At 40.8% G+C, this 12741-nt stretch overlaps 1 protein-coding gene across 1 annotated transcript in view; it reads left to right on the top strand.

Annotated features, from left to right (window-relative positions):
* The window catches only part of PHLPP1 (PH domain and leucine rich repeat protein phosphatase 1), a 141258-nt gene that overhangs the window by 102894 nt on the left and 25623 nt on the right, over window positions 1-12741 (top strand). Inside the window, exons 5-10 of the mRNA XM_075704617.1 lie at window positions 1212-1358; window positions 1921-2151; window positions 4170-4372; window positions 6036-6096; window positions 8008-8103; window positions 11733-11888. Of these exons, the coding sequence (XP_075560732.1) occupies window positions 1212-1358; window positions 1921-2151; window positions 4170-4372; window positions 6036-6096; window positions 8008-8103; window positions 11733-11888 (894 nt within the window). The remainder of the gene's footprint in view (window positions 1-1211; window positions 1359-1920; window positions 2152-4169; window positions 4373-6035; window positions 6097-8007; window positions 8104-11732; window positions 11889-12741) is intronic.

The following is a 12741-nucleotide window of genomic DNA, read 5'->3' as shown; positions in this document are numbered from 1 at the left end:
AGAATTTTTTGGCATTAAAACTTTTCAACCTGTTCAATGCTTGATGTGTTTTCTGTCTGTTTTCTGCTCGGGGAGGACAAAGTGCTCTGAGGTAAGAATGTACTGGGCCAATGCAGAGGCTGTGGATTCACTGGCACATGCTGTCGGAGATTACTTTCACATGGAATAGCAGCGTTCATAGGTGCAGTTTTGCTTCCATCGCCATGTTATATAAAAGCCTGCTCGCACAAATAAAGGACTTGAACCTTAATGAAGGGAAAACAAAGTCCAAATAAAATGTCCTGGCGTAAACCGTGCCAGAAAAGAAACTTCCTCCCCTCTATCGGAATCTGACACAGATCTTTTCATTCATCCTTTTACTTGCGTTTAGGCATACCTCCCAGTGGTTGTTAGGCAACCATAATAATGTTGCTGAACATGCAGGCTGGCTAATTGGATTGTCCCCTTCTTGGGTTTTTTGTTCAAACAGTCTTGGTCATCTTTAGTAAGGCAAGCACATGCAAGTGGCTTCATTGGCTGATGTGATAAACCAAGGGGCTTTTAAGAGTTCTGTGACATGTCAAGGACAAAATTTTGAAATCTGTGCGAGCTTTGACATCGTACTTAATTGAGAGCATAAGAATTTGCCTCTGTTGCTACAGAAGTCTGGCTAAATTCTGCTTTAATTCAGCACATTTCCCAGTTGTATTCAAACCAACCTATTTTAATGAGAATTTTTGGTTGAAAGGCAGTATCTACTCACATGAATGGAGCTGAGCTGCACCACAAAAATTCAGTGTTCAAATAGGCTGAGAATTTCCTGCGCCTTGTTACCAGTGTCACTAGGGTAGTCTTACTAACAAGAAATGTGTTCAGAAAAACAGCAGTGCTGTAGTACAGAATGAGATGCCACAGAAGAAACAACATATATCATAAGGATTGCAACGGTTTTGTTCTTTGTTACGCTCATAGGAAAGTATATTTAGTGTGTTTTTCAGGGGGGCTGTTTCTCTATGCCTTTTCGATGTGAGTGAACTCTTGCAAGTGATGTTGAACTTGAGTGTCTAGTACTTTCCCTGGTTGTTCTGAGTACATAAACTAAAAATGCATGTGATTTGCATTTACATAACCAAACTTACCTTGCATTAATTATTGCAAGGCAACTTGGTGTGGTTTATGCTCCACTTATTTGTCTCCTTTATTTTTTTTTATTTTTTCTTATCTCATTGTAGATTCACCAAGTTGAAGAGCCTTAACCTTTCCAATAATAATTTAGGAGACTTCCCACTGTCAGTCTGCAGCATCCCAACCCTGACTGAACTCAACGTGTCCTGCAATGCCCTCAGAAGCATTCCAGCAGTTGTAGGAGAGATGCACAAGCAAGTACTTTCTTCAAACTTAACGTACACAGGCTGATAATACAGACAACAAGCGGTTTCATGTCTCTGTACATAATCTTGTTATGATAAACAGTTTAAACCTACTGGGTTTTGTCAGAGCAGACTGGCTTGTAGATCTGTATGGAAGCAGTTGTGAGGTGCAGGTGGAGGGGAAGCATCCTTTGTCTCGAAGCTCTTCCAGTCCCCAGTATTTGACACTTTGACGCATGAAGGGTCACCTTCATGGTGAAGATAATCTTTAAACCCCCTTGCTTATGTGCTTCAGCCATCACACAAGTTGCAGTTCTGGAGAAGTTCAAAGATATGATACAACTGTCTAGCACGGCCTGCATTTCATAGTTGCAAGTCTTTTAATTATTTGGTTGATATCTTCTGTGGCAGATGTTAAAGCATTATTCCTTAATGTTTTTCTTTCTTCTGCCCTTTTATATATTTTATTTCACTGTAACTGCAGCAGATTTGTGTGTTTGTAGGAAGGAAATGTGATTGAACAAGTCACTCACTTTCTTCGCTCTCTCTTCCCCTCCCCCGCCTTTAATAGCTTGCAGACGTTTTTGCTGGATGGCAACTTTCTCCAGTCCCTTCCTGATGAATTGGAGCGTATGCATCAGCTCAGCTACCTGAGTCTGTCCTTCAATGAGTTCACCAACATTCCAGGGGTGCTGGAGAAGCTGACCGCCATGGATAAGCTTTGTATGTCAGGAAACTGCATGGATACCCTGAACTTACAGGTGTTAAAAAGGATGCCTCACATTAAACATGTGGATCTAAGGTAGGTATTTGAAAAAGGGGACAAATCAGTGGGTCTAAACTGTTGGTGTTGAAACGGTTTCTCTTTGGCTGTCAGAATAGCTGCCGGGTATGAATCTGTTGTGTTAGTCCATTGAACCATGTTTCTGGCAGTATGATGTAACTCGCTGCACTTGCTGTGACTCAGCGCGCTTCTTTGAGGAAGAGGTAGCATTTAGGGGGACCAATAGTTAGGAAAATGAGTGGGAGAGATTAATATTTATACCAAAAAACCCAAACAAAACAGAGCCTGGGACACTGGTGACTCCTGCAGTTCTAGTTGGTGCAGTGTTAATACAGTATCAGTGATAGTCCCTGACTCAAAAAGCTTCTGTCTGAAATGTTACAGATGCGCGAGATAAGGAAAAAGGCAGTGAAAGTGAGAGGACAAAAATAGATATTTTAATATTTCTTGGTATGTTAAAAAGCCTAGTCCACCATGAGTAACATTATTTTATTGATGCCCTCAGCAGAGTCTAAACAGGACATTTATTACAGATGGCTCTGGTATGAGGTGGTTCTTTATTCTTACGGTCTTCAGGGAAGCCAGCTTCTGCAGTCAGCTGGGCAAGGCTCAATTCAGAGCCTGGACAATGAGGTCAAAATAACAATGAATTTTAGAACCATTTAGTTAGATTAAGCTCTTCAAGCGAAAACTTAGTGTACTATACTGCTGTGTAGCTGTCAGACTTTGCAATCAAGGAAGGGCCAGCATAAGTTAAAAAAACCAGCTAAAATAAATGAATTCTGAAGTGTATATGGTGGAGTTAAAATGTGTCTATGTGTTTGTATGTATGTTAAAAGGAAATAAATAAATTGTCCTTAGTGTAGGGATGCTGTGGCTGAGCTGGCCATGAGTTCCAGCAGTGCAGTTCCAGCCCTTTCGTTGCCTGCCGCATCCTCTCCACACTGAGCGGTGAACAGTGGTTCTTTGTATAGCGCTACCTGGAACAGTAAATGTCAAACATGTTTGTAAACTGTACTTGCTACACAGTGAAATGCTTTGCTTTGGTGAAATCAGAAGGAAGCAGTGCTTGTAAACTGAAAACAAAGTAGGCTGTGGTATTGGAGGGGGCATATTACCCGTTTTCTTTTCATTGGAAAGCGTAGCTATGCTGAAAACACAACTGTTTTACAGAGGGGCAAGTCTTTGAAAGCAAGAGTAACAACAAAACTGCAGGTATATGCCCTTATCCTCCCTAGGGAGTCTGAATGGGCTGACAGAAGTTACTATACCGATCGTAGCGTTCTGGTCAGAGCTGAGAATTTGAAACTGAAGTCTTTGGAGTGCTCTGCCATCTCAAACATTGCTGGGTTATAGATAATCTTACTTCAGTTGTAACTTCTGGGGAAGCTGCTGAGTATTGGCAGTGTCAGTGCACTGCAGTGAAGATGTGATAAAACCTGTTCTCTTTATCTGACAGACCTACTTGTTTTGGGTTTTTGCTTTGTTTTCTTTCAACACCCATTTTCAGGCCTCTGAATTCGTTTGCTGTGGAACATGGCAAAGCGAGAGGCAAATACAGGAATTCAGAAATCTCAGTTTGGCCTTTCAGTAAGGCAAGAGGTTCCAGTATCTGCAAGGTTACTCGTATCTGCCAGGCTTTTCCAGCAGATGCTCATGATAGCCCAGCAGGAACTGTAGAGGTTTTGTTCTTTTCCAAACTATCAGGCACGAATAACAGCTAGATCATCTTTTATTTTTATAGACACAATAGCAATAATACTTACATTCTTGCAGAGCTTTTTATCGGTAGTTTTCAAAGTAGTTTAGAAAGGAACTTGGTGTCATCATTCCTTTGTCATGATGGATGAAACAACAGAGCTGATCCATACTGCTTTTAAAATACCATTACAAAGGGGAAAATATTTAAAATCAACCTTGATCAGAACCTGCAGGCATGCTAGTTTAATCCAGCACAACCAATTGTAGAGTGAGCATTGGTTTGTCAGCAGGAGCTTGGCACGTAACTACACTTAATCTCCTTTTTTGTCTGCAAGATTGAATTCAATTAGGAGATTGGAGGCCGATGAAGTAGATTTTCTGCATCACGTGACCCAGCTGGATCTCAGAGACAACAAACTTGGGGAGCTGGATGCAACAGTTTTTAACAATGTTGAAGTGTTACACTGTGAACGGAATCAACTGGTAACCCTCAAAATCAGCGGATATTTTCTCAAAGCGCTCTACGCTTCCTCAAATGGTAAGTGCGTTTTCAGGGCAGCTGTGGGGTGTCATCATCTGACTTCTGTTTTTTGTACCTGGTTCTCTGTGGGATGCTTATGGAGTGCAGTGCATGTGATCAGGAGGCTCTTGACATGACCCTTGGATAAAAGGGTTTCACATGTGCTCTGTCAAACTACTGCCAATTCTGAGCTTAGAAGTGACTTTCAAATAACACTGGGCTACTGATTTGGAGGTGTCAAAACTGTGAAAATATTAAAATTTGGGCTGGAATTCCTCTCTATGTCAGCAGGGAGGCTTCTTGAAGTTGTCGCTTCTTTGGGTTGTATTAATGTGTTGCTTTACCAAGGCAAATAGGGAATTTATTGCTTTTCCCTAGAGTTTAGAAAGTTTGAACAAGTGGCCATTTGTGAGACAAACTAAAACAATATATGTTTTTGCTACTATTTCTAGCTACTTACTCTGGCAAGAAAGCTACAAAATCTATAGTAACTTAATTTGTATTCAATAATAAAAATAATGCAGCATTTTCCAGTTGAATAACTCTTGTGTTCCATGAATAGGATTTGTTTGATCTGTCTCTGGAAGCTGCTATTACTTAAAATACTCAGTTTTCACCACCATTTTTATTGTTTGGAGTAGTTTGGGATGGAATAAACAAAATGCAAGCCCAAAGAGCTGTGAATTTGCCAAACAGTCTGCACTGCCTTTAAAAGGCTGGCATCTTAAGGATATCTAAGCCTTTGCCTTCATTAAGTATTCATGCCAGGATCTTTGTAGCTGAGAAAAGTTAACAATCTGAGCATGTGCTGTGCAATGTGAGCTGAGAACCCAAGCCAACCCGTATCTTGCCATCAGCTGCCTGTTGGATCTTGCTGTTCCTCCTGGCTATCCTCTCTTTGCACCCTCAGCCACCTTGCTTTAGTCTCATCTTCCGAAGGGACCGTGATGTTTTTTACCTTTTCACTTTAGTGGATTTTCTGCAGGCTTAAATAAGTGTCTGCTGGTTTTGTTTCAACCTTAATGCTAAGCATTAGCTACCTAAAAACCTTAGAATATGAAATATTATTGAAGCAATCAAAATATAACATTATTAGCAGTAGTTGAGACGCTATGAAAGGTCTGTAAGGCTGCCTGAACAAGGAACTCCACAGGGATGTAAAGGCTCATGTAATGTGTTGAAAAATACTCTGGATCTTGCCATGACCTGAAGGACTGGGGTATTCCGTAGCTTGCTGTTCCAGAGTGGGGAGTCTCCCTTCCGTGCCTGTACAACGGTACAGTGACCAGTGGAAAGAAAAAAAAAAAAAAGTAGAGCAGGTTTGTGACTATTCTGGGCAGAGGGTGGCAGAGGTGATGTTACAGCTGTGGGACAAAAATGGAAAAATGAGAATTTGCCACGGAACTTTTAAAATCCTCCAGTTTCTCCTCTCTGATCAGTTATGCAGCATCTGTCATAGCAAGTACAACATAATATAGCAAATGTACTCAGACATAATAAATAAACAAAACTCAGTTCACACAGGCCCAGATCCTTAGAAGTTTTTTAGGTTACTGACTTGTTCTGAAATACCTGGGTGTTAGCTGCTTAAAGTAACTCTTATGGAACAGCCATTGAGGTGCAAATCTTTATCACCACTTTTGTTTTTATTGAATTTTGGGGTTTTTTTTTTCCCCCCTAGAACTTGTTCACCTTGATGTGTATCCAGTTCCTAATTGCCTGGCTTATATGGATATTTCTAGGTAAGTATGGTTTGGTTTTTTTTTTTTTCCTTGGGCCTGTAAAAAATACAACAGTGAGGCTTATGGAAAAATGGCATTCGCTGGCATTTTACTGGGAGGGAGTGAGGGCAGGAATTGGACCTTGACATGCGAGAAGACTGATTTTCAGAGTTAGAGGATGGGCTTTCTTCTACCAGCCAGTTCTTCCCTGTTTCCTTTTTATAGATGTACTTTTTTTTTTTTAATAGTGCTAAATGCAAAATGTGCCTTTAACTATAAAGAAAAAGAGTTTCCTTGATTTAAAGATTTCCTGTCGTAGAGATACAACAGAATGATTCAAACGTGCACCAATGAGACGTACCGAAGTTCCTTTCTGGATATGTCTGTGTCACAAGCCAAGCGTAGGTGATGGTTTGATCATTCACTCATCAGTACGGCAGCTCCTGCAGCCCATCGTTGTTCTCTGCAGCCCTGGCTGCTGCAGGGATGTCTGCTGTTGCCATTTGAATGCATCCATAAATCTCACCTTAACGAGGGAGGTGGGATAAGGAAAGACATGGAAAAGGGGGTCTTTTAGTTTGTTTTACAGTTTAAGGACTGAATCAGGAAAACACTGCATACATGTGCTTAATGTCTGTCTTATTTAAGGAATTACTTATCTGCATGTTGAGGTGATAATCTTGTTCATTAAAAAGCATGTTTAAAGCACTCTTAAAGCTGATGAGGGTGATTGTAACAATTAGTGAGTTACCCTGGGCGAGTGGCCATCAGCTTCAAAGTTTCATGAACCATGAGTTACTCCCATTGTGTACCTGAATGTAACACACAGGTGTGGCTAAGTAAGTGTGATTTATTGAAAAGCATTCTTTGTAAAGCTGTGTTCTCCATTTAGCTATAAATGAAATTGGTGCAGAATGTGTGATTTTGATCACAAAACCCTTTTTGTGCCTCAGTTCAGTGATGGCATTGTAACTAAATGGATAGGCTGTCTTTAGCTTCTTGGCTGGCTTGGAATTTGGGAAATCTGTTTGAAAAGGAAGCTATCTGAGGACAAGAGGGGAGGTTTGCTATCACATACTTTGCTTAAAGTCTATTGCATGAATAAACTACAGGATACAAGTACATGAATGTGCATAAACATTGATTTATGTTCATGCTGTGTAAGGGTCCTATCCCTGAGCTTCAAGTCTGCGAGTGCCTAAATATTATTCGATCCCCAGTTTTGCATCTGTGCGCTAACTGAAGTTGTGGTTATGTGAATGCACATGCACACAATCTTCTCCATGTCATTTGTGCTGCTAATTTTTGTCTTTAAGGCAGGATACATGGGTGCCCTGCTGTGCCTAGCTGCATGCTTTCAGTGCAATATTTGGCAAAACTTACCTCTAAGAATTTAGTTTTTAGAAGGGTTAGTTTCTGTGAAGACAAATGCAAGAAAAGCAAAATGCTTGACCTTAAAGATACACAAAAAAAAGATTGTGCTCTATTCAGTGAGAGAGCTGAAGAGTGGTAGAGTGGGTTTCCGGATTGCCTTTATGGGGGATCGAAGAGGTGTGTTTCAACTGCATAGGGCGTGAACATTTTCTGAGGAGTATCTCACAAATTTTCTTCTCCATCGAGAGACCTTCATCCTTGATACTCTGATGCTCTTAATGCTTCTTCGCCAATAATTTGGAAGTAGCTTTTTCCATTTTCTTAGTGGCTGCACGTCTAGGGAGAGAGTAACACTGTTAGCTTTCTTAGTCCCTCACTCGGGACCTTACTGCACTGGTAGTGCCCTTAGAGAAGGAGGGGTGATACAATCTCATAGGAAACATTATGTAGCACATTTATTTCCTGCAGGCATCTGTATCTCTCTCGAGGCTGTATTCTTAATAGTCTTTACATCTCAATTATCGTTTAGTTATACCTCTTTGTGTTCTTTACTCACAGAAATCGCCTGGAAAACCTGCCTGAGTGGGTATGTGACAGCAAGAAACTGGAAGTGTTGGATGTTGGCCACAATCAGATACGTGAGCTGCCTGCCCGGTGAGTCTTGCAGACCAGTTGCACAATATGGAGCAGGATAAGCAATTCAGAAATAATTGCTGATTCAGTGTTTAGCTTGTTCCAGTGACTGTCAGGACCGTTTTATCTTTTGTTTGATTTTATTTTTACCTTGTGGAGTGTCGTCATGCCTCAAGCTTCCACCCAGCCTTTCTTCTTTTACTTTCATGCAGAGAAAGCAGTGCCTTTGAACTCCAGGTGGAAGTTTTGAAGCTGTTTATGTGGCTGCTCAGGCAGGAAAGCCCTTCACTTTTAATACTGAATATGAAATATTTACAGCCATAACTTTGCATGACAGTTTAGAGATCCAGAACTTGTAACTTAGTTTCAGTTCACAGCCCTGTTTGAGTGAAAAAGGGCTGAGAAGAGAAGGTAAAGCCTCATCAAGCAAGTAGAGAAATCACCTTCACTACAAAGATGATCTCTTTTCCAGGAGTCTAAACTTAAAATTCATAAATACAAATGATAGGAAAGCAAGTGAACAGGAAGGAAAATAAGAGCTGAGTTTAAATAATAAATGTCTCTTACTAGTTTTTTCTAGAGAGACCTGTTCCAAGTGGGTATACTGGTCAGGTGCTGGTATTGAGAATTTTTAAGTCCTTGACTTCACTGGAAGAGAGCTGTCATTCTTGGCTGCTCTGTATGCTTCAAAAGAGACGTCGTGAAAGGGAGAACGTACTGGGCAGAAAGGGTGAAATTGTGTGGGGACGTGCAGAGCCACTGAAGATTGTAGACAGCTACTATATGATGAGCTATTAAATATTTTCCTTACTGAGCTCTACAGCACATAAGAGCATCAGAAACCAAAAAGGATAGTTTTGTCTGGGTCAGATGAATGTGCCATATGGTGTAAACTGGCAGTTTTAGTGTCGTAAATGGAAAGAGAAGAGATTTCAGAAATGTGGGCAGAGCAAACTAACGGGCTAACATGCAGGCTATTAATCCCTCTGTTTTTTCACACAAAGTGAAACTGCGCCTACTCAGAAGGTGGGGGGAGCAAAAGTTGATTTGCCTTTCATTTGCACTTCATAACAGCAAGGAGTATCAAGGCACACCGGATATCTTTGGGAGATTAATGATTAGCTGAAATTAGGTACAGTCAACATCCCACTTGTCTCTCCTGCCATCTTATCATTAACCCCAGGAAATAGCTTATCTTTGCTCTTCTTTGTAGTATATGTCTAGATAGCTTAGCTCCTAATAAGTCAGCTCAGTTGTAAGGCCCAGTTCAAAACACAGGCTTTGAATGTCTGTTAAACTTCAGGGAAATTTGGTTCAGGCATATAGACCTACTGTTAAGTATCAGGTAAATACTAGTGCCCAGTGAGTGTGTTCATGCAGACTGCTACGTGCTTTTCCTTCTACTGTAGAATAGCACTCTGAAAACCTTTGAAGTGAGTGAGCAAGACTCTCCTAGGAGGATGCTTGCAACTCTAACCACAAATGTTCAAGCCTTGACTGACCAGCAGTTTGCTGGAAGCCTGAAGGTTGCACCTAATCTAAACAAACTACAGTTGATACTATGCGCGTTTGCCTCTTGAAACAGAAGAAAAATCCTTGAAGACAAAGAATTGAAGCAGTTGAGATAGAGGACTGGGTACTGTTTGTCTCAATTAAAGAAAATGGGAACAATGTACACTGGGCTGTAATGCAGCCATTTCCACTTTAAAAGTACTGAAAAATAACAAAAAGGGTTTTTTAAAAGATCTATTTGTATTGAACATTGTGTTCTCTTGAACAGCTGCTTACTAAGGGAATTGGTTGAATGCTTTCACCAAACCATGTTTTCTCAGAAGATGCTGAGCAGCGTGCTTGTCCTTAGAACTTTTTGATCCCATCAAAACTTCCAGTGGGAGCTGGGCAAGTGGGAAAGCTGACCATAGGGAAGAGCAGTCCCAGCGTCCTGATTCCCCACCCACCTTGAGAACTAGGTGTCCCAGGCTCATCAGGAGCTTGCTTAGTTAAATGTTGGGTGGTTCAATCTCTCTTCAGGCAGCCCAGTTCCATTGGTGCTTCTGTAACTTGGAAAATAAGAGAAAACAAGCAAACAAAACCCCAAAGACTTACTCAGTTCTTCTGAATTATTTATAAAATATATTTTCATGGAAAAGCTAATTGCTAAGGTTTTTGCCATGATTTGAGCTGTTTTTTGTTTTAAAATGGCGCTGTCCCCACCCGTCAAAAAAAAAAAAAACCCAAAGTGATAAATTTGTCTGAAGACATTGTCAACCAATTCTGCTTTTTCCTGTAATGTTTGGTGTTGATGGTACTGGCCAGTCTTGATTAGGAAAGGAAATAGAATAGAAAGGCAAATCTGTAACCAAGAGAGATTTTCAAGTAAAAGTGGAGTGAAACAAAAATGGTTAAATGATGAAAACATAATAGATATGCTTATCACTGCATGGTAAATCTTTTCACCCTGTGTTGAGCCTTCTGGAATGATACAGCTGGCTGTTGACTTGTATCCATGGTCATAATGCAGACAATCCAGCCAACTGAGATAACTGTTAACACTGGCGCACAGATACGGAGTATGACTGTATCTGTCAAGGGGAAAATACTCAGCATACTTCATTGATTATCTTGGCACAATAATCCAATGACCTGATGTATTTCAGGGAAGGGGGTGGGGGGTGGCTCTTTATGTGTATTTGGGTCATTGTAACAGAGGGAAGAAGACTTTTGCTTTAATGCTGAGTAATTTGAGAGTCTTTGATTGAAACAGGTCAGTATGATGCACAGGCTCGCCAGATTAAACAGTATGGTAGCGGGAACGTAAGACAAGTGGCAGATGAAGAATAATCTTTCTTTTCTTAATTTGCTGAAAGTGGTTTCCCTTCAAAATTGAGAGTTGCTCCATTTTTGAGGTCTTTCAGTGCAGATTTTAAACTCCTTGTTACGTTGTTTATACTGCAAATTTTAGGTTTACTATATGATCAAAGTAGCTGTTTGTTCTTGTCTCTTTACATTGCCCTCTTCTTCCCCTCCCCTTCTGCCCCAGCCCCCCAAAAAAATGGAGCAGGGGGATGGGACTCCAGGTCATCTATCGCTTGTAAAAGCTCAAGAAAGTAAAGCCGATTAGATAAATTTCATTCACTGTAGAACTGGAAAGGAGGCTTTATGTTGGTCTGGTATTAACAGAAAAGGAAAGTGGGGGGGTGGGGAATTGCACTGGATTATGAGTCAGCACATGATGAATAGAGCACTACAAAGCTTGTGGGGTGACTGGTGATTTCACCCACACTTCTGAAGTTCTTCCATAAGCTAGGGAGATCCCACAAGTGCGGTTTTCTGCAGCCATTGTTAGCAATTACCTCCTTCACTGTCATGCTTCTATATTCATGTTTTATACAGTGCAATAAGATAACCCTTTCTCACTACTTTCACTCCTGAATCATCCTTAAACCTCCTTCCCTGTCTCTCCACAACCTTTTTAAGAAGTTGGTGGAGAGTGGGAAGACATTCTTGGATCTGTGCATAATTAATACCATGTCTGCTAATCAGTTGGCTGAATCACTTTCTTGTAACGAACTGTGATATTGCACCTAAATTCTCAAAGCAACTCTTCGGTTTGGATTTTTCTCATTTTTGGTGTTTTTTATTCCTCTAAGGTTGTTTTACAGTAGTAGCTTGCGTAAGCTGCTGGCAGGACATAACATGTTAGGAAGGCTACCAGATCGGCTCGAGCGAACGCAAGTGGAGGTCCTGGACGTGCAACACAACCAGCTCCTTGAACTGCCATCTAACCTGCTTTTGAAAGCAGACAGGTAAGTATAAAGAAATTTGATCTCAACTCGCATGTGAGGAACCTTGCTTTGTGTGTTACTTCCTAGCTGAAAGGGTAATCTGAGGTTCCCCTAATTTGAAAGTTGCCAAGCCTTGTGTGGTAAGAACAGATGTCTGCCCAACTCACCAAAACACATTCTTTTTATTCTGGTTTTGTTGCCTTATATGGTTGCTTCTTTTTTGCCACCAAGCTCCTGCTGAACACCTACTTCTTGAAATCTAGCTGTAAAGTGAAGCACATGCTATTTTCTACTACATACACTGAGATGGGTTAGTGGCAGTTTCTTTAAATACATATTTCTTAGGCTTGTTTGATGGAGTGTGAAAGCTTTTTTTCCCCCTTCAGTCAGAGGCTGGAACTTATTTATACCTGTCAAACAAAACAAAATATGTGCATAAGGCTGTCAGAATAACTCAGTTATTCCCCTGTCCTTGCTTTGTGAATTTTTTATGCTTTTCAAATGTTTGTCACTAATTTAGCTGGTGTCACCACTTGATCTGCTTTCTGGTTTCTTATTTTTATGCTGCTGTTTCTTTAGTCTCAGAGTCTTCATAATCTTTTTTCCTGGGTATGAACATATCCTTAAAGTGGCTGTGACTGAAAGGTTGGTTGTGAAGGAGGTTGGTAGCATAGTCTGGGGATGGTGGATGGGCTTGCCTCACTTGGTGTCAGTGTTCCTTGCACTTCTGCACTTCCACAAATAGTCATGGGATTTCTGAGTGTTCAACCCATGCATAATTTAACAGACAGTGAGATTGTGTGCTGTGGGGTTTTATTTCTCATCCTAACTGTGACAAAAGGAACGCATAGCTCCTGGGTTTCTTGAGCAGTGG

Source organism: Pelecanus crispus, chromosome 2 (assembly GCF_030463565.1).
Source record: "Pelecanus crispus isolate bPelCri1 chromosome 2, bPelCri1.pri, whole genome shotgun sequence".
Taxonomy (NCBI): Eukaryota; Metazoa; Chordata; class Aves; order Pelecaniformes; family Pelecanidae; genus Pelecanus; species Pelecanus crispus.
This window is presented reverse-complemented; position numbering and strand designations above follow the sequence as displayed.